Below are 22,636 nucleotides of genomic sequence, written 5' to 3' on the forward strand. Positions count from 1 at the left end.
GTGGTACAAGGGGGGGGGTGCTTATTTGTGGTGGGAGGGGGGTGGGCAGCTGTGAGACTTCGCTGTTGGGAAACCGCTCAAAATGGCAGCCTGCTGGCGGCATTCTTGGGAATCCCTCGTATTCCTTGCCATGCATAAATTTACCTGGCGAGGGATACTGAATTGCTTCATGGTCAGTAGCAACGTAGTCTCCCAAATGGAGAATCCTGCCTGATTTACTCTATCAAATATCCATGATTTTGAAATCACTTTAAGATCTTCTCTTCACTTCCTCTGCTCTAAGGAGAACAATCCTATGCTTTCCAGACTCTCTCCAAACTGAAATCCCTCATCCCTGTTAAGTTGCTAAATCATCTTCCCTTCACCCTTTGTTTTATTTGGTAAGTGGCGTTCTTGTTTTAGTTTAGGGGTATATAATGGTTCTGTATTAAGCTTAGTTGTTTTTTGAACATCTCCCGCTGTCCATTTACTGTTTTACCTGGCAACAGTATTGACCACTTTGCTATTGTCGGTCCGTCTCTCATTAAAGTTAGCCTTCCCAAATGTAGATTATTAGTAGCTGTGTTGTTATCCTATCCAAATCCTAAAATCAATGTTCCCTTACTATTGTATTATTAGTAATTACCTCTTTATTACTAATGAGGGTGTAAAGTTGCAGCCATAGAACAGGAGGAGTATTAGGATTAAGAAATGGAACAGCCAGGATGATTATTGTGATGAGTATACAATGATAACTACTCCCAGTAATTCCTAGCTGACCTAGATCTGGCTGCTGCACAAATGCTGCTGAGCAATCAAAAATAATCAATTTGAATCAATTTTTGAAAAACTTTGTTTATCAGATCAATGCTATCAGCTGTCCAATTAACTTTGCAGGAGGCCTGAACCATTTTGTGGACAGGATTCATTAAAATAGTACCCGTGACATGCCTTTCTTTCTGGAGCAAGCTTGGGAAATATAGCTTCTTCACTGAGCTAATCCAGCATTTTTCCATGAACATAAAAAGCAATCTGATCATAGGAGGGAAGACCTGGCAACAGACAGAAAGTTTTGTCGGGCCAGATAGAATTTTAACATTCTCTTGGAAGAGTGAATGTTTCGAGTTCCACTAGATGGAGCTAGTGATATGTGTGGGCCACTCATTGTAGTATCAAAATTGGACCAGCGTCTGATATTTGTACTAATTATCGATTGGAACTGTGGCAAGAAAGGCACATTGTTCCATATGTTCTTGTCGTGTCTTCACACCCAACAATCTGTGTGTCAGTCCTGCAAGTCCCATAGGTCTTGAATAATTTTGATCTTCTTATTTCCTGCAGACACAACCCCATACTTACTGGGCTTACTCAATGGACAACAAATCCCATCTCACTTATAGTTCTGAGGTTAGTGCAACTTCCATTGCTAACTGCTCACAAAGCTACATCCCAGCCTTCCCACAATATATCACTGGGTTAACTAGGGGAATTTTCACAGTAACTTAATTGCAGTGTTAATGTAAACCTTCTTCTGACAATAATAAAGATTATTATTAACTTTCATTGTTAACTGCACGTAAAGCTACACCCCAGCTTTCCCACAATATACCTCTGGGTTAAACATATATGGTAATCAACTGATCTACTGCATTGGTGTGATACAAATTTCCATTTAGGCTGGATCCCTCAAGACAGAAAACTGTTCCGCAAATGATTTCATCCTTTTGAATTTTTGTTCCCCACCCCCTCCCAGGTTTTTGTACAAGGTGTCAATAATGCCAAATAAAAACAGTGGCGTCACAAAATATATAGATGTAAATAACGGAATGAAAGTTAAATGCAAACAAGACCTATTTCCAACTGTGCAATAAAATTAAATCACGCAGTATTTTTAAAGTTTTTATTTAAGTATGTTTTCAACAGACAAGCTTCATTTACACTTTTTATCCTGTACAAAATTTACATATTGTTATATTCTACTACATCAGTTATTTTACTTGGTCATGCCTTTCTTCTGAAAGATACAAAGATTTACATAACATTTTTCCATAGTCATAAATTACCATAGTAAAAAAGCACATTTCAAACATTAAATATGTTTGGGAATCAGAATTCAGTACTTTGCACGATATCATTTAAATAAATTGTCTCAGTGTTTATATTAATGCTGTGAGCTGACAAAATGTTTTATTTATTATATGGCACACAGGTTGGCAATGTAACAGTTGCACATGCTGGGCCAGCTAGTGGTTCAGCAACTTCCCCTTCCAACTCTGTCCAAGTGGCTTTCTCAGGGCTGTAGCAGATTGTAGATGATTTGTAGGCCCCCTGTAATATCAAACACAGCATTTTAAACTAACCTATATACTGTAAGCTTTCGAATAATCCACCTCTCTTCTAGGTCACATATTGTCATGAATTAAATATTGAGAAGACTGAAGCCATTGCTTTGAGTTGCTGCCACAAACTCTGCTCTGGAATCGCCAACACCATCTCTCTCCCTGGCAATTGTGTGAAGCTGAAGCAGTCTACTTGCAACTTAGGTGTCATATTTGACCCAGTGATGAGCTTCAAATCATGTATTGGCACCATCACTAAGACCATTAAATACTACCTCCATAACGTTGCCTAACTTCATCCCTGCCTCAGCTCATCTGATGCTGAACTTCTCATCCATTCCTTTGCTACCTCTAGACTTGACTGTACTGATGCAAGTAGGTCCGATTTCCTACATTCTACCCTCTGCACGGTAGCACAGTGGTTAGTACTGTTGCTTCACAGCACCAAGGTCCTGGGTTCGATTTCCGCTTGGGTCACTGCTTGTGCGGAGTCTGCACATTCTCACCGTGTCTGCGTGGGTTCCCTCTGAGTGCTCCGGTTTCCTCCCACAAGTCCTGAAAGACGTGCTTGTTAGGTGAATTGGACACTCTGAATTCTCCCTCAGTGTATACCAACAGGCACCAGTGTGTGATGACTAGTAACTTCATTGCAGTGTAATGTAAGCCTACTTGTAATAAAGATTATATTATATTAATAAATTCTATTGCTGGTATCCTAACTCGCACCATATCCCATGTACTCAACACTCCTGTGCTTACTGACCATTAACTCCCAGTTAAGCAACATCTTGGATTGGATTTTGCCGGCCAATTGGTGAAAGGCGGGGGGTAGGTGGATTGGCATATGGTGGATAAAGGTGTCAAGAGGGCGGCCTGACCATGTCATGCCACCATGACATTTTGTCTTAGAGGTGTGGTTGCCTATCAGGTGGCCATGAACCATGTAACTGACCAATTTAAGTTCTCTTCCATTTTCCATAGCTGATTTGCCACATTGGTGGCTTACCAGGTTAACCGTGGGATTTTTCCAATGGGTTGTGGGGGGGAACGGGGTGGCTCTACTTGATGGTGTTTTCATGGGCCACGGAGGGCCCCCCTGGTGGCAATGGCTGCCCCTCTGGCAACATCACAACCAGTGCACCCTCCCTACATATCTACAACTCTTTACCTCACTTTGCTTTTTAAAACATTCCAACAAACATTCTTTGACCACGTTTTTGGCAACACGCATTGCTATCCCTTTATGCAGCACATACACACACACCTCTTTCACACATATCTACCCTTTGTCTCACACACACACTCGCCTCTCTCTAACCCCACCCTCTCTCACACACACACCCCTCTCACACACACACACACGCCCACTACCCTCTCTCCCGCCCACCCTCTCGTCCCGCCCACCCTCTCTCCCGCCCACCTCTCTCCCGCCCACCCTCTCTCCGCCCACCCTCTCTCCCCGCCCACCCTCTCTCCCGCCCACCCTCTCTCCCGCCCCACCTCTCTCCTCCCGCCCACCCTCTCTCCCGCCCACCCTCTCTCCCGCCCACCCTCTCTCCCGCCACCCTCTCTCCCGTCCACCCTCTCTCCCGTCCACCCTCTCTCCCGTCCACCCTCTCTCCCGCCCACCCTCTCTCCCGCCCACCCTCTCTCCCGCCCACCCTCTCTCCCGCCCACCCTCTCTCCCGCCCACCCTCTCTCCCACCCACCCTCTCTCCCGCCCACCCTCTCTCCCGCCCACCCCTCTCTCCCGCCCACCCTCTCTCCCACCCCACCCTCTCTCCCACCCCACCTCTCTCCCACCCCACCTTATCTCCCGCCCACCTTATCTCCCGCCCACCCTCTCTCCTCCCCGCCCACCCTCTCTCCCGCCCACCCTCCTCTCTCCCCGCCCACCCTCTCTCCCGCCCACCCTCTCTCCCGCCCACCCTCTCTCCCCCGCCCACTTCTCTCCCGCCCACCCTCTCTCCCGCCCACCCCCTCTCCCCGCACACCACACTCACCGGAGGGCCTGTTCCTGTGCTGCACTGTTCTTTGTTCTTTGTTCGTTGTTCTCTTCTTCACATACCTCCCTCACATACACACACATGCACCTCCCTCACATACACACACACGCACCTCCCTCACATATACACACACGCACCTCCCTCACATACACACACGCACATCTCCCTCACATACACACACGCATCTCCCTCATACACACACGCATCTCCCTTCACATACATACACATGCACCTCCCTCACATACACACACGCACCTCCCTCACATACACACACGCGCACCTCCCTCACATACACACACGCGCACCTCCCTCACATACACACACGCACCTCCCTCACATACACACACACGCACCTCCCTCACATACACACACACACACCTCCCTCACATACACACACGCACCTCCCTCACACAGACACATCTCCCTCACATACACACACGCATCTCCCTCATACACACACGCATCTCCCTCACATACACACACACGCACCTCCCTCACATACACACACGCACCTCCCTCACATACACACACGCACCTCCCTCACATACACACACCTCCCTCACACACACACACACGCACCTCCCTCGCATTCCCTCACACACACACACCTCCCTCACATACACACACACCTCCTTTACATACACACACACCTCCCTCATATACACACACACACTCCTCCCTCACATACACACACACCTCCCTCACACAGACACACCTCCCTCACACACACACACCTCCCTCACATACACACACACCTCCCTCACATACACACACACACCTCCCTCATTAGATTATGGTCTTTGGACTCACATGAAACCATAACTCTTATTTTGATTAAAACCAGAAAATACTGGACAATCTCAACTGGTCTGACAGCTGTGGCGAGAGAAGGAATCGAATGTTTCAAGTCTACATGACTCTTTGGGCGCAACTTAACATAAAAATTTCCAAGTGTCATTTTGGGTGTGATTGGCTGGTGTTTCACGACGTTGGTGAGATCGTGGTCCATATTCAATGGCACATAGTGCCGAGAATGAGCCCCCATGAGCTTCTCGCCATTACTGGCTGTCTCGACGTCTGATTTGCCAGACCCATGCCTAAGCAACTCGCCGTTAACAAGTGGGAGCTGCTTTTAAACGTTCCCTCGCTACTCACTACCAGTCAACACACAAGCATGGCAACGCGCAGACCAGTTCCTTGATTTGGCGATGCCGACCTGGCCAGACCTCTGGACGCTGTGGAGGTGAGAGAGGGCATCCTGTTGTCCTGAGGGAGTCAGAGGCCTTGAAGCAGGGCTTCAATGCCGCCTGGGAGGCAGTGGTAGCGGCTGTCAGGAATGGCAGCATGACCTGGAGGACCGCCGTACAATGTAGGAAGAATATCAGCGACCTGCACCGAACTGCCAGCGTAAGTTACCACCTCTCTCCTGGCATCATTTCGCCTGCCACCCCTCGAATGCCCTAGCCCTCCACAAATCACCTGCTGATACCTTGCACCCTCTCCACATCCGATCTTTGTGCTTGTTCCTCAGAACCCCATTGACATCCATCAGCACAACCCCTTCATGTCCATGTGCGGTGCCCACACATGTCTCTTGCCATAGCCCCCTGACTCATCAAGCCCTCTCATTGTCCCTGCAGAATAAGATAGCCCATAATAGGCATGAAAGGGCCAAGATGGGGGGACTGTGTGGATGAGTACCTGATATCTGAGTCTTCACCCCCAATGAGGAATGGGCCCTAGAGATTGCAGGGTTGACCAGTGAGAGAGCAGTCATTAACAGCAAGGTTGGCTGCACTGCAGGGATGAGAATCCACTGCTCCTTCATCCAGATGATGGGTCTCAAGTGAGTTGTTCATGTCTGATAAAATGATCCTTCCCTCTGACTGAGCACATGTTCATTGTCTCGCTTGATCTCCATCTGATGAGGCCGTGCCATCCGAAGTCGTTCCCCGTCTCCGCCATTCAATATGGAGGAGAGCTCCGAGGATGACACCGCGATTTGTCACAGCTATCACACGCATTCTCTACCAATGGAGAGACACCTTGGTGGGCATTAATGGGTATGCTTCTGCGACATAATCTGGTGACACCACACAGTTGCTGATGCACATCAGGTGGAGGCAGGAGATCCCCAGGAGCCTATGGGCACTGTCAGGGAGGAGGAAATGCTGGAGGCCACCCGGGGCCTGCCACCAAGGAGACATTGTCGGTCTCCAGTTCTTCCAAATCCCCCACCTGAAAATGGCGCATTCCATGGTCAGTGGGCAGAACTGGGTGACACGGCGGTGCCAGTGACACTGGGAAGTTGACTGGGTCCCTTCAGCTCCAGGCCCTCACGGGAACGTCCGCCAAGGGTATCTAAGGCACAGGGCACAAAAAGGAGCAGGTTGACTCCACCTCCGATGTGCATCCTGGGGACACACCGAGATGCAGCACTAGACCATGAAAGACCAAGAAGATCGAAGATCGCTGAGTGGGCCCTGGGAGAATGGGGTGATGGCACTGCACCTCGGGTGAATAGAAATAACAAATGTTCTGCTGTGCCAGGTTGTGGAGGGCACAGCAGACCACCACAAAGCGGGAGACCCTCTGCGAGGTGAACTGCACCACCAGAGCGGTTCAGGCATTGGAACCGCATTTTTAGAAGTTTGATCCACCATTCAATGACAGCTCACGTGGCAACATGGGCCTTGTATATCAGGTCCCCGCCTTGGTCTCCGGCCATCCTCGCTGGTGCCATTAGTCAGGACCTCAGCGGGTACGACTTATTCCCCAAAGCCCACGCATCATCATCCTGGGGTAGTCCTTGAAGACATTGGGGCTCTCCGAGTGTCCCAGGATGTAGCTGCCATGCACATTCCCGGGGAAGTGTGCAAACACGTGCATGATCAGGAGGTGGTTGATCGCACATTAGTTGATCATTGAGGCACTCAAACCCCTTCCTGTTAATGAAGGGCACTCCCTGATGCTCCAGTGTGCGCAAGGCGACATGCGTGTCATTAATTATCTCCTGGACCTGGGCATCCCGGGTAACGGCGGAGACTCCTGCAGCCCGGGTATCTTGGTGAGCTTGGTCTAGCTCAAAGTTGATCTAGTCAGCTGCATATAGTCGGGCATACAGGGCAACTGTGACCTCATGAGGCACTTGTGGGCTGTAGCTTGGGAAATGTCACACAAGTCCCCGCTCGAGCCCTGGAATGAACCTGTTGCATAAAGGTTCAGGGCTGCAGTGACCATCACAGCCTCAGGGAGCAGGCGTCTTGCTCCTCCAATGGGGTGCCAAGTCCGCAAGGATGTGGCACAAGTGCCGCACTGTTTCTTTGTTGAGATGAAGTCTCCTGTAGCACATGTTGTCTATCATCTCCTCGAAAGACCAACAATGCCTGTAAACTTTGGGCCGTCGCTGGCCTCCTCTGGGTTCCTCCGTGGTTAGGTCTTCAGGGAGTGAGGCAGCACATTGTACATAGGGTACCGCCTCCAGCATGCGTCGGCGCTGCTGCCTTCTCCACCAGCACCATGACAGCATCCTCCCCGGGACCATCCATTTTGGTATCTGCATGAAATTGGAGAAGGATAGAGACTGACAATCAGTTAGCGCTTCCACCCCGGATCCGTCAAATCCCCCAAGCCTCCCCCACCCTAACGTGACGCGCCTTCTCTCAGAGTGCCATCCACCGAGTCAGTTGAGCTAGAAAACCTTCCACTGCACACTAGAGCAGGAGCCCTTCGATCCCAGACCCCTGCCTGGAACTTCAGGGAGACCATGCTCAGGTATCTTCCCCGATCCATACACTCACCCTTTGGTCGTGTGGATATCCCCAGTGCTGAAGCCCAGCTCTTCAGTGTTTGATTGTTGGCTGCTGCCTTGATGGTGCTAACACTTCCCGAGATCAGGCAAACTGTTCACACCTCAAAGTTTGGTTGAAATGCGATGCAATAATCATCATCTGCGACATGGCACATGTACCCACAAGAATGCACTTGAGAATATTTTGTTTATTAATATTAAATGGTCAACAATAACATAGATCATCGAATTTACAATGCAGAAGGAGGCTATTCGGCCCATCGAGTCTACACCGGCTCTCAAAAGAGCACCCTACTTAAACCCACACTCTGTCCCCAAAACCCCAACTAACTTGGACACTATGGGGCAATTTAGAGTGGCCAATCCACCAAACCCGCACATCTATGGACTGTGGGAGGAAACCGCAGCACCCGGAGGAAACCCACACAGACACGGGGAGAACGTGCAGACTCCGCACAGTGACCCAAGCCGGGAATCGAACTTGGGACCATGGTGCTGTGAAGTAACAGTGCTAACCACTGTGCTAGCGTGCCGCCCCAATAAAGATTTGAAAATCAACTACGTAACATTCCACATATCACACTGACCATTAAACAACAAAGAAACAGTCCCATTCCATATTGGTACCAATACAAAGCTATATCCACTCACTTTCACACAAAAAAAACACATGGGCGCGATTCTCCCATCGGGCGGCTAAGTGCCGACACTGGCGTAAAAACAGGAGTGTTCTCCTCTGGCGTCGGCACCCGTTCCAAGGCCCGATTCTCCGGGCACAGTGGGATAGCATGGCTGCCAATCCTGGCTTGAATCCGGCGTTGCGGGGTCTGTGCATGCGCAGTTGAGCCGGTGCCAACTAGCGCATGCTTCCACACGCTGGCCCCGTCGCCAAATGGCGCAGGGCTACAGGAGCCGGCGCGGAGGAAAGGAGACACCCAGACAGAGAAGCCGGCCCGCCAGTCGGTGGGCCCCGATCACGCCCAGGCCACTACAGAGGTCCTGCTGGTCGGACCCCCCCCCCCCCCCACAGGCCGCCCCCCCCGGATCCTCTAAGGCCGAGGTCCCTCCAGCATCGAGGCGATGTGGCGCGATTCGTGCAGAGCCACGGCGATTCTCCGACCCGGTGAGAGGTCGGAGAATTCCGGCCACGGTATCACCCCTCGCAAGCTCCTCAACAGAAATGGAAAATACGCCTAAGAATGTGTTATCGGCCGGCATTCTCCAACCCTGTGCCGGGTCGGAGAATCCCCGGGGAAGGCGTGAATGCCTGATGCCACAACGCCGGCTGCCCTATTCTCCAGGGGTTGTTTCTCGGGCTCGAGGGATTCCCGCCACGCCGGTCGGGGGCTGTTGACAGCGCCCCCCCCCCCCTGTGATTCTCCCCCCCCCCCGATGGGCCGAGTGGCCGTCCACTTTCGGCCAGTCCCGCCGGCGTGAATTACTCATCTCATGCATGGCAGAATCTGGCAGGTAAGTGTGTGGGGCGATCCTGGGAGGGCGCGGGGCGATCCGACCCCGGGGAGCCTCCAAGGGGGCCAAACGATTTACTTTCGGGCTGGTTCCGTGGGGGTCTTCTTTCCTTTGCGCCGGGCCCCTGTACGGCTCCGGCATATTGCCCGGAGATCGGTGCAGAGAAGAGAACCCCCGCGCATGCGCAGAAATGCGCTGGCTGGTCAGCGCATGCGCGGAAATACGCCGGCCGGTCCGCGCATGCACGAGATCACGCCGGCCGTTCTGCGCATGCGCAAACTTGCACCGGCCCTTTGGCGGCGGCTGGAGTGGCGCCAACCACTCCGCCGTCAAACTAGCCCCTGAAAAATTGACGAATTCCTCACTTTCAGGGGCTGTTGACTCCGGAGTGGTTGGCGCTGGTTTTCCCGCCAGTGTGGGGACATAGCCCCATTTTCGCAGAATCCCACCCATCATGTCCAGAACTTTGTTGTAGAAGTGAAGTGGTCTCACAACTAACAAAGCCAATTCCTTATTAGCCATAGCCTTCACCTGTGAAGCATGAAGCTGGCCACAATCAAGGGGAGTTAAAGTGACCTTCAGCATATAACCAAGAACAGGGCTCTGACCTGGGACTGTTTGGCAGTACAGACAGGCAGCAGCAATAGTTGCCCCTGTTATGGGTATCTACACCATTTAAAGATGGCTTGAAGGCCTCACATACGAGGAGCCCCTCGACCCAACCCACTCCCCCGGCCCAGATGAGAACTCGACCTGGAAATTTTCAGCCTCCCCTACCAGCCTAGACCCCAAAGGGGTCCCTCCCCCCACCCCCAAGCATTGGGGTAGCAGGTCTAATGCTCTTGTACTGCATGCCCAAGAATGGAAATGGCTACTCACCTCCTCCTCAGTTCCCCTCAGCAGCCATTCCGCCAGCTTCACGTTTTTAAAAAGGAGTACTAAATGATACCCATGTGATTTCTCGCTGGGGGGGGGGCTGGTTAATTTCCAGGAGGCCGCTACACTCGACTTCAATCTTACTAATGAGATGGAAAGTGGTGCTAATTGGGGCCAATGATTTGCTCGCCATATTTGGGCATGATCTGGAACTCGCCTTTTGGGAACGGGCCGTTTTGACGGCAAAGTAATTTGTGCCTGGTGCAAATCTCGATTTTGCCATTTCCCGCTATTTTACCGGCATGCCCTGGTCTATGCCAGGTGCAACACGGTGGCTAAATTGCATCCTTTGCCAAAGCTGGAGAGAACTGGAAATAGGATCAGATTTATACTGTTGTGGCGGGAGTGAGGGGTGGGAGGGGCAGTGGGGCTGGATAGAGAACCAGCAATAGCTGGAGATTGACAAAGATATTGTGGACAGAGGACAAAGGGAATGTAAATGGTGGTGATCAAGGCTAAGAAGGGTGCTGATAGTGGCACATTAAGAGATCAGAATGTATTAATGTGGAGATTGACAAAGAGTCATGGTCAGAAAGACTTATTTTTTCATGGTCTTGCCCTGAACCCCTTTCTTTCCCTTATCCCTCTTTTATTGTGTAAGTGAAACAAAAGTGGACATTGCAAAACCCCTTCCCTCATTTTGTGCACGTGTAAAATAAACCAACCATTCTATTTTCAGTTTGAGATGCTATATTAATAGATGATCGGAAGGACTGGGGAAAATACACCAGGCAACAGGTTTAGATAAAGGATCTGGATCGGCGCAGGCTGGGAGGGCCGAAGGGCCTGTTCCTGTGCTGTAATTTTCTTGTTCTTTGTTCTACCATGTATAAACGGGGGAAATCAAAAATCCAAAACACCCTTTCTATCTCCTGACAGGTAGTGAGGGGAGAAATAAAGGCAATTTAAATTAATCCATTCCTGTTCATAAAACATATCAGATTCGTCTAAGTGCATTAGTTTTCACCAGAAAATGGGGAAGACTGACACTAGAATTCATCCTTAATAAGATATATATGCTCAGTAAGATGGATACACCCTATGGCTTTGTGGAATGGGAAATTAACATAAATGAAATGCTGCTGAAATATTCTGGTTTCAGCCTTATTATGAAAACACATTGTCCTCCGAAAGATAACAAAATGTGTAGTGGAATTGTTTTTAGCCAAGAACGAGAACATGTGTACTACGTATTTCAGCTTACGTACTTTCCAAGGTCTATTTAATATAAACATAGTAAGAAGTCTTACAACACCAGGTTAAAGTCCAACAGGTTTGTTTCAAACACTGTTTAGGCACGATTCCCCCCCCCAGGCCGGGTGGGAGAATCGCGGGGGGGCTGGGCGAGTCCCGCCACGCCGCCCCGGCACCCGCACGCGATTCTTCTAACCCCCCCAAAACGGCGCGCCGAGATTTACGGCTGGCCACTCGGAGAATCGCCACTCGCCGTTTGTAATGGGTGAGCGGCGATTCTCTGGCCCGTATGGGCCGTGCGGCCTGAGCAATACGACGGGTTCACGCCGGCACCAACCACACCTGGTCGCTGCCGGCGTGAACCGCGCATGAATTCTGCGTGGGGGGCCTGTGGGGGGGGGGGGGGGGGGGGGGGGGGGGAGGAGGATCGAGCACCGGGGGGGGCGCTCAGAAGGGCTCTGGCCTGCGATCGGTGCCTACCGATCGGTGGGTCGGCGTCTCAGAAGAACGCACTCTTTTACTCTGCTGCCCCGCAAGATCACTCCTCCATGTTCAACCGCGCATGCGCGGATGATGTCATTTACGCGGCGTTGGCCGCGTAATTTACGCGGCGCCGCTTTCATGCGGCGCCAAGGCCTGGCGCGCGTAAATGATGCGGCGCCGCTCCTAGCCCCTCAGGGGTGGGAGAATAAGGGGTGAGGAGCGGCCGAAAACTCCGGTTTTCACTTTGGCGTCGGCACTTAGTCACCCTTTGGGAGAATCCCGCCCGCTATCTTCAATCGAATCTCAGAGTGCAGTGCACTAGATTTTGCAGCCAGAACACTCTCTCTCTGCAAATATATTTTTGTGTAAATAAATTTCCTTAAATCGAAACTCGAGGAATTTGTCTTTATTATGATTTCCATGACAGGCTTAAAGAAGCTGACACAGATGGGCGCGATTCTCCGCTGCCCATGACGGGTCAGAGAATAGCGGGAGGGCCTTCCCGACATTTTTCCCACGCTCCCGCTATTCTCCCCCCCCCCCCACGGCCGCCCACGACACGAATCGCTGCTCGCCGTTTTTTACGGCGAACAACGATTCTCCCCAGGCCGATGGGCCGAGTTCCCAGGCCTTTACGGCCGTTTTCATGAACGCAATCACACCTGCTCCCACCGTTCGTGAAAACGGCCGCAAAGTGCCGTCCCGGACAACCATGGCACCGATTGGCACGGCCGCACCATGGCCGTGCCAAGGGTGGCATGGGCCTGCAATCGGTGGGCACCGATCGCGGGCAGCGGGTGCGTTACCCGCGCACTATTTGTTCCTCCGCCGCCCCGCAGGATCAGCCCCGCGGCTGAGGGGCATGACGGCCTGAGCATGCGCAGGTTTGACGCATCTGCGTGATGACGTCATCCGCGCATGCGCGGGTTGGAGCCGTCCAACCCACGCATGCGCGGCTGACGTCATCGTGCGCGTCAGCCACCGTGACGCTTGGCGCGCGGACTTAGCGGCGGTCGCTAAGCCCGCGATGCCGTGCTTCACGGGGCCCCACTGCTAGCCCCGCCCGGGGGGGGAGAATCGGGTCCCGGGAGGGGGCGCGGAGGCTGCCGTGAAACACGACCAGTTTTACGGCAGCCTTTACGACTCGCCGCATTGCGGAGAATCGCTCCCTCGTCCCATTTTCAATAATACACTGAGGCATCATTACGGGTCATAGAGCGTCATCAAATAACTGTTTAAAAATTTGGCAAACCTTTTTGAACGACAACTGTACTTGCAGCTTGCAATATGAAATCTGCTTCTGTTTTATGTTCACATATTTTTATACTTTTACTCCCAGAATTCAAATTCGCTGCAGCTTATCTACGTTTAAAAGGTCTCAACGCCAATGGCATTTCTGCACACAATCAATGTTCGGTGAATCCAGAATAAAAGCAAATTACTGCAGATGCTGGAATCTGAAACAAAACCAGAAAATACTGGACAATCTCAGCAGGTCTGATAGCATCTGTGGAGAGAAAAGGGAGCTAACTTTTCAAGCCTGGTAGACTCTTTCTCAAAGCAGTCCGGTGTTTTCTGTTTTTTGGTGAAACCATTGTTTTCCAAGTTCGACCTGTCAAATAACACTAGGTGGCGCAAAGTCTACAGATTAAGCACAATGCACAATGCAAAAGGGATTTCTTGTTTTCATTATTTTACAGAAATAAGGCCACATATTGGAGCCATCGAAGAGGCTAGACTGGATTGTTCCTCATCCAGATTTTGCCATGGACAATAATGGCCTGAAATTTAATTGAGATAAAAATCCAGTGTGGTGGGGGTATAAGACAGGCCATTGTGAATTAGTTGCCTGTTATAACCCTTTATGATTCCTGTTACTACTGAGATGAATAGAAAGTAAATTAGGTGCCATGTATACTGGGTGGCTGATCTACTATCAACCATTTTCTCATCTGTTGGGGAGGCAGTGGCATAGTGGTATTGTTGCTGCACTAATAATCCAGAGACCCCCAGTCATGCTCTGGGTTCGAATCCCACCATGGCAGATGGTGAAATTTGAATTTAATAAAAATGTAGAATTAAAAGGTGATCATGAAACCATTGTTGACTGTTGTAAAAACACATCTGGTTCACTAATGTTCTTCAGGGAAGGAAATCTGCTGGCCTACGTATGACTCCAGAGCCACAGCAATGTGGTTGATTCTGAAATGACCTAAGGGATGGGCAATACCGTCCCAACCAGCGAAGCCCACATCCCATGAGTGAATAAAGAAAACAAAATTGAATTTCTCCGAGTCAAAGACTGGGCACGGGATTCTCCGTTGCTTCACGCCGAAATCGGGAATGGTGATCTGGTGGAGAATAACTCCTGCCGCCGAAATCGGGGCAGGCGCGGTTTGGTGTGTGGTCGTGATGCTCTGCCCCCTCCAAATCAGCACCATTGCGCCTCGCACTGCACGCAGCTGCAACCGCGTTCGCATCTCATTATCGGGCCCACCCACGATGCTCCGCCTCCGATGGGCTGAGTTCCCGATGGTGCGGTCCATGTGTGGTTTCAACAGTTATGAACCTGGCCTGATGGCTGCGGAGAGAGAGAGAGCGTATGGACAGTGTCCAGCATTGTCATACTTCGCCGACAATCATGCAGCTGTTCAGGGCTGGGGGGAGTAGTGGGGGGTGAGCGGAGGTGGGCTGGGGGTTGGGATGGACAGTGATGCGGTCTTTTCGGGCGCGATTGGTGCGAGTGTGGGGAGTGTATAGTGTACATGTGGCTGCAGCTTATCAGCTCTGCGCATGTCCATCATGGACCTGGTGATCCCCCACCGTTTTTCGGGTGTTTCACGCGGCCCCGGTGCTAGCCCCTTACCGCTGGCAGAATCAGTGCGGGTGTGGCGTCGATTTTTCCGTCGTGGAACTCCATGGATCCTCCGTTGGCGTCAGCATTTAGACGCAGGAACGGAGAATCCAGTCCCAGATAACCAAATCTGGTGAGGCGCAAGACTAGCTTTCCTTTAATATGTGCCAAAAAGAATTACCGGTTCCTTGTTCTCTACAATATAACAGACTGATCTAAACTGTCTCCACATCATCATCTAAATATACAGCAATAATTTTATTTTACATGCTGTCACTTTGTGGTGTGGCACATGCTGAAGGACGTTTCTTGTCTTCAAAAATGTCAAATCACTTGCTTCCAGACATATCTGGGATAGTATACTTTCCTCTTTGGCAATAGTATGACAGAATGAGCAGAGGCAACACAGATCAGGATAAGCTGCTCACAGAAGGAGGAGAAGGATTCTGCACAGGAAGCTATCCACCTGGGATGTTGAGGGAGAAATTCTCCGACCTGAAGATCAGTGAGAAACAGGAGGTGGAATTTAACCCATGTCCCACCCCAACCAGCAATGAGTTTGGAGGTGAAGGCAATTCATTGAGCAGGAGAGTAATGGGTGGTGACTCCACCGCCTTTCTGTCTCCATCTGCAGGAAGCCCAAAAAGCAAACACTTGATTTTGCTTGCAGGTTCCCTCGTTCTAAGCCACTCAGTGTTTGAGTGGGGATCCTGACATTGGGCAGGTGGGGAGGAAGAGGTGGGTGGGTGGGGGGGGGGGGGGGGGGGAGAACCTTAAATTCCCTGGCCCTTACCTCTGTGTCTTCGCCCTACTCCTCCCATAATCTGCACCCCAGTAACCCCTATCCTGTCCTGACTCACCCTTGAGTTGGAGACCCTTGTTGATCCTAGACCTCTAATGGGTGAATTGACTAGCTTCTGTCTGTGCTGCAATGGAAACTGAGGCATTAGCAATCAGATCCTGCTTCAAAATTGAGCCAACAAGTGTGCTAATGGAGTTGGCTGCTACTTCTACAATGTGGAGCATGGGCTTCAAGGTCTGTGCAAAGTCCTGTGCCAAGTTGGTGCTGGACTCCTCCATGCTCCTCAACATTGACCGCAGACCATCTGGCAGGCCTGTCAATATACCATAAATTTTACTGGTCATTCCCATCAACTTTCTTCTACAGAATTCCTCATATGAGTCCCCTGCAGTGGAGTCTGTGTACCAACTTGTCCTACGAGAGCTGGCACATTCTAAAACATTCCTTTATTTCAAGGAGATGCAGGCATCGCTGGCTAGGCAGCATTTGTTGCCCATCCCCCATTGTCCTTGAGAAGGTGGTGGTGAACTGCTTTCTTAATGTAAGACCATAACACCATAAGACATAGGAGCAGAATTAGGCCACTTGGCCCATCGAGTCTGCTCCGCCATTCAATCATGGCTGATATTTTTCTCATCCCCATTCTCCTGCCTTCTTCCCATAACCCCTGATCCCCTTATTGATCAAAAACCTATCTATCTCTGTCTTAAAGACACTTAGTGATTTGGCCTTCACAGCCGTCTGCAGCAAAGAGTTCCAGATTCACCACCTTCTGGCTGAAGAAATTCCTCCTCATCTCTGTTTTAAAGGATCGTCCCTTTAGTCTGAGATTATGTCCTCTGTTTCTAGTTTTTCCTACAAGTGGAAACATCCTCTCACGTTCACTCTATCCAGGTCTTGCAGTATCCTGTAAGTTTCAATAAGATACCCCCTTTTGCCTTCTAAACTCCAACAAGTACAGACCCAGGGTCCTCAACCATTCCTCATACGACAAGCTCTTCATTCCAGGGATCATTCTTGTGAACCTCCTCTGGACCTTTTCCAAGGCTAGCACATCCTTCCTTAGATACGGGGCCCAAAACTGCTCACAATATTCCAAATGGGGTCTGACCAGAACCTTTTACAGCCTCAGAAGTACATCCCTGGTCTTGTATTCTAGCCCTGTTGACATGAATGGGAACATTGCATTTGCCTTCCTAACTGCCGACTGAACCTCCTTGTTAATCTTAAGAGAATCATGAACAAGGACTCCCAAGTCCCTTTGTGCTTCTGATTTCCGAAGCATCTTCCCATTCAGAAAATAGTCTATGCCTCCATTTCTCCTTCCAAAGTGCATAACCTCACACTTTTCCACATTGCATTCCATCTGCCACTTCCTTGCCCACTCTGCAAGCCTGTCTAAATCCTTCTGCAGCACCCCCTGCTTCCTCAATACTACCTGCCCCTTTGCAAATCTTTGTATCATCTGCAAACTTAGCAACGGTGCCTTCAGTTCCTTCTTCCAGATCATTAATGTATATTGAGAAAAGTTGTGGTCCCAGCACCGACCCCTGAGGCCCACCACCGGTCACAGGCTGCCATCATGAAAAAGACCCCTTTATCTTTTTTTTTCTTTTCTTTTAAATTTAGATTACCCAATTATTTTTTCAAATAAAGGGGCAATTTAGCATGGCCAATCCACCTACTCTGCACATTTTTGGGTTGTGGGGGCGAAACCCACGCAGACACGGGGAGAATGTGCAACGGGGAGAGTAACCCAGAGCCGGGATTGAACCTGGGATCTCAGCGTTGTGAGGCAGCTGTGCTAACCACTAGGCCACCGTGCTGCCCAAAAGACCTCTTTATCCCCACTCTCTACCTTCTGCTAGTCAGCCAATCCTCTATCCATGCCAGGATTTTACCCTTAACACCATGGGCTATTAACTTATTTCACAATCTCCTATGCGGCACCTTCTGGAAATCTAAATAAATCACGTCTATTGGTTCTCATTTGTCTAACTTCCTTGTTACCTCTTCAAAGAGCTCTAACAGATTTGTCAGACATGGACTCCCCTTGACAAAGCCGTGCTGACTCAGTCCTATTTTATCATGCACTTCCAAGTATTCCGCGATCTCATAGAACATAGAACATAGAACGATACAGTGCAGTACAGGCCCTTCGGCCCTCGATGTTGCACCGACATGGAAAAAAAAAACTAAAGGCCATCTAACCTACACTATGCCCTTATCATCCATATGCTTATCCAATAAATTTTTAAATGCCCTCAATGTTGGCGAGTTCACTACTGTTGCAGGTAGGGCATTCCACGGCCTCACCACTCTTTGCGTAAAAAACCCACCTCTGACCTCTGTCCTATATCTATTACCCCTCAATTTAAGGCTATGTCCCCTCGTGCTAGCCACCTCCATCCGCGGGAGAAGGCTCTCGCTGTCCACCCTATCTAACCCTCTGATCATTTTGTATGCCTCTATTAAGTCACCTCTTAACCTTCTTCTCTCTAACGAAAACAACCTCAAGTCCATCAGCCTTTCCTCATAAGATTTTCCCTCCATACCAGGCAACATCCTGGTAAATCTCCTCTGCACCCGTTCCAAAGCTTCCACGTCCTTCCTATAATGAGGCGACCAGAACTGTACGCAATACTCCAAATGCGGCCGTACTAGAGTTTGGTACAGCTGCATCATGACCTCATGGCTCCGGAACTCAATCCCTCTACCAATAAAGGCCAACACACCATAGGCCTTCTTCACAACCCTATCAACCTGGGTGGCAACTTTCAGGGATCTATGTACATGGACACCGAGATCCCTCTGCTCATCCACACTACCAAGAATTTTACCATTAGCCAAATATTCCGCATTCCTGTTATTCTTTCCAAAGTGAATCACCTCACACTTCTCCACATTAAACTCCATTTGCCACCTCTCAGCCCAGCTCTGCAGCTTATCTATGTCCCTCTGTAACCTGCAACATCCTTCCGCACTGTCTACAACTCCACCGACTTTAGTGTCGTCTGCAAATTTACTCACCCATCCTTCTGCGCCCTCCTCTAGGTCATTTATAAAAATGACAAACAGCAACGGCCCCAGAACAGATCCTTGTGGTACGCCACTCGTAACTGAACTCCATTCTGAACATTTCCCATCAACTACCACTCTCTGTCTTCTTTCAACTAGCCAATTTCTGATCCACATCTCTAAATCACTCTCAATCCCCAGCCTCCGTATTTTCTGCAATAGCCGACCGTGGGGAACCTTATCAAACGCTTTACTGAAATCCATATACACCACATCAACTGCTCTACCCTCATCTACCTGTTCAGTCACCTTCTCAAAGAACTCGATAAGGTTTGTGAGGCATGACCTACCCTTCACAAAACCATGCTGACTATCCCTAATCATATTATTCCTATCTAGATGATTATAAATCGTATCTTTTATAATCCTCTCCAAGACTTTACCCACCACAGACGTTAGGCTCACCGGCCTATAGTTACCGGGGTTATCTCTACTCCCCTTCTTGAACAAAGGGACCACATTTGCTATCCTCCAGTCCTCTGGCACTATTCCTGTAGCCAATGATGACCTAAAAATCAAAGCCAAAGGCTCAGCAATCTCTTCCCTGGCTTCCCAGAGAATCCTAGGATAAATCCCATCCGGCCCCGGGGACTTATCTATTTTCACCTTGTCCAGAATTGCCAACACTTCTTCCCTACGCACCTCAATGCCATCTATTCTAATAGCCTGGGTCTCAGCATTCTCCTCCACAATATTATCTTTTTCTTGAGTGAATACTGACGAAAAGTATTCATTTAGTATCTCGCTTATCTCCTCAGCCTCCACACACAACTTCCCACCACTGTCCTTGACTGGCCCTACTCTTACCCTAGTCATTCTTTTATTCCTGACATACCTATAGAAAGCTTTTGGGTTTTCCTTGATCCTACCTGCCAAAGACTTCTCATGTCCCCTCCTTGCTCGTCTCAGCTCTCTCTTTAGATCCTTCCTCGCTTCCTTGTAACTATCAAGCGCCCCAACTGAAACTTCACGCCTCATCTTCACATAGGCCTCCTTCTTCCTCTTAACAAGAGATTCCACTTCTTTGGTAAACCACGGTTCCCTCGCTCGACCCCTTCCTCCCTGCCTGACTGGTACGTACTTATCAAGAACATGCAATAGCTGTTCCTTGAACAAGCTCCACATATCCAGTGTGCCCAACCCTTGCAGCCTACTTCTCCAACCAACACATCCTAAGTCATGTCTAATGGCATCATAATTGCCCTTCCCCCAGCTATAACTCTTGCTCTGCGGGGTATACTTATCCCTTTCCATCACTAACGTAAAGGTCACCGAATTGTGGTCACTGTCTCCAAAGTGTTCACCTACCTCCAGATCTAACACCTGGCCTGGTTCATTACCCAAAACCAAATCCAAAGTGGCCTCACCTCTTGTTGGCCTGTCAACATATTGTGTCAGAAAACCCTCCTGCACACATTGTACAAAGAACGACCCATCCAATGTACTCGAACTATATCTTTTCCAGTCAATATTAGGAAAGTTAAAGTCTCCCATAACAACTACCCTGTTACTTTCGCTCTTTTCCAGAATCATCTTCGCCATTCTTTCCTCTACATCTCTAGAACTATTAGGTGGCCTATAGAAAACTCCCAACAGGGTGACCTCTCCTTTCCTGTTTCTAACCTCAGCCCATACTACCTCGGAAGAAGAGTCCCCATCTTGCATCCTTTCTACCACCGTAATACTGTCCTTGACTAGCAGTGCCACACCTCCCCCTCTTTTACCCCCTTCTCTGACCTTACTAAAGCACCTAAACCCCGGAACCTGCAACAACCATTCCTGTCCCTGCTCTATCCATGTCTCTGAAATGGCCACAACATCGAAGTCCCAGGTACCAACCCATGCTGCCAGTTCCCCTACCTTATTTCGTATACTCCTGGCATTGAAATAGACACACTTCAAACCACAGACCTGAACACTGCCGCCCTCCTGCGAAGTCAAAACTGTGCTCCTGACCTCTCTACTCTCAATCTCTCGCACCCCAAAACTACAATCCAGGTTCCCATGCCCCTGCTGAATTAGTTTAAACCCCCCCAAAGAGTACTAACAAATCTCCCCCCCAGGATATTGGTGCCCCTCAGGTTCAGATGTAGACCATCCTGTCTATAGAGGTCCCACCTTCCCCAGAAAGAGCCCCAGTTATCCAGAAATCTGAATCCCTCCCGCCTGCACCATCCCTGTAGCCACGTGTTTAATTGCTCTCTCTCCCTATTCCTCATCTCACTATCACGTGGCACGGGCAACAACCCAGAGATAACAACTCTGTTTGTTCTCGCTCTGAGCTTCCATCCTAGCTCCCTAAAGGCCTGCCTGACATCCTTGTCCCCTTTCCTACCTATGTCGTTAGTGCCAATGTGGACTACGACTTGGGGCTGCTCCCCCTCCCCCTTAAGGACCCGGAAAACACGATCCGAGACATCACGTACCCTTGCACCTGGGAGGCAACATACCAAACGTGAGTCTCTCTCGCTCCCACAAAATCTCCTATCTGTGCCCCTGACTATTGAGTCCCCAATTACTAATGTTCTACTCCTTTCCCCCCTTCCCTTCTGAGCAACAGGGACAGACTCCGTGCCAGAGGCCCGTACCCCATGGCTTACCCCTGGTAAGTCGTCCCCCCCACAAGTATCCAAAACGGTATACTTGTTACTCAGGGGAACGACCGCAGGGGGTCCCTGCACTGACTGCTTCTTCCCAGTCCCTCTTACAGTTACCCATCTATCTCCAGTCTTTGGTGTAACTACTTCCCTGAAGCTCCTATCTATGACCCCCTCTGCCTCCCGAATGATCCGAAGTTCATCCAGCTCAAGCTCCAGGTCCCTAACACGGTTTTTGAGGAGCTGGAGTTGGGTGCACTTCCCACAGATGAAATCAGCAGGGACACTGACGGCGTCCCTCACCTCAAACATTCTGCAGGAGGAGCATTGTACTGCCTTCCCTGACATCCCCTCTAGATTAAAAAAAAACAAGAAAAAGAAAAAGAAAGGAAGAGCTTACCTGATATTACCTCAAACCCTGATCCCGCTGAAAGGTAAGCAAATTTAAAGGCACTCACTCACCTTCACGACAGGCCCCTGCTCCCGCTTCCCAACCACCGTGGGGTGGGGGGGTTGGTTAGAGGAGGAGGTAGGGTGGGAAACACTCACAAAGTGTTTCGGGTTTAACTGTCACTTGCCAACAGCCCCTCCACAAACCACCTTCAACTTAGGCTGACCGCACTGCACGTATGCAAATTTCCCCAGAACAGCTGATCAGTAGCTCTGCTCTGCTGCCCTCTGCTGGTTGCTTGCCTTTACTCAAACTCCTTGGGTCTTCTTCGCAGGTTCACCTTCAACTTAGGCTGACCGCACTGCACGTATGCAAATTTCCCCAGAACAGCTGATCAGTAGCTCTGCTCTGCTGCCTTCTGCTGGTTGCTTGCCTTTACTCAAACTCCTTGGGTCTTCTTCGCAGGTTCACCTTCAACTTAGGCTGACCGCACTGCACGTATGCAAATTTCCCCAGAACAGCTGATCAGTAGCTCTGCTCTGCTGCCCTCTGCTGGTTGCTTGCCTTTACTCAAACTCCTTGGGTCTTCTTCGCAGGTTCACCTTCAACTTAGGCTGACCGCACTGCACGTATGCAAATTTCCCCAGAACAGCTGATCAGTAGCTCTGCTCTGCTGCCCTCTGCTGGTTGCTTGCC

At 50.0% G+C, this 22,636-nt stretch overlaps 1 protein-coding gene across 2 annotated transcripts in view; it reads right to left on the reverse strand.

Moving 5' to 3' along the window:
* Window positions 1–1,916: 1,916 nt before the first annotated feature.
* The window catches only part of klhl14 (kelch-like family member 14), a 240,171-nt gene continuing 219,451 nt past the window's right edge, over window positions 1,917–22,636 (reverse strand). For both annotated transcript variants that reach the window (XM_038809258.1, XM_038809259.1), the window contains one exon: window positions 1,917–2,307. In XM_038809258.1, coding sequence (XP_038665186.1) covers window positions 2,167–2,307 — 141 coding nt within the window. In that variant the 3' untranslated portion in view covers window positions 1,917–2,166. The remainder of the gene's footprint in view (window positions 2,308–22,636) is intronic.

The sequence above is a fragment of the Scyliorhinus canicula genome, chromosome 10 (genome assembly GCF_902713615.1).
Source record: "Scyliorhinus canicula chromosome 10, sScyCan1.1, whole genome shotgun sequence".
Taxonomy (NCBI): Eukaryota; Metazoa; Chordata; class Chondrichthyes; order Carcharhiniformes; family Scyliorhinidae; genus Scyliorhinus; species Scyliorhinus canicula.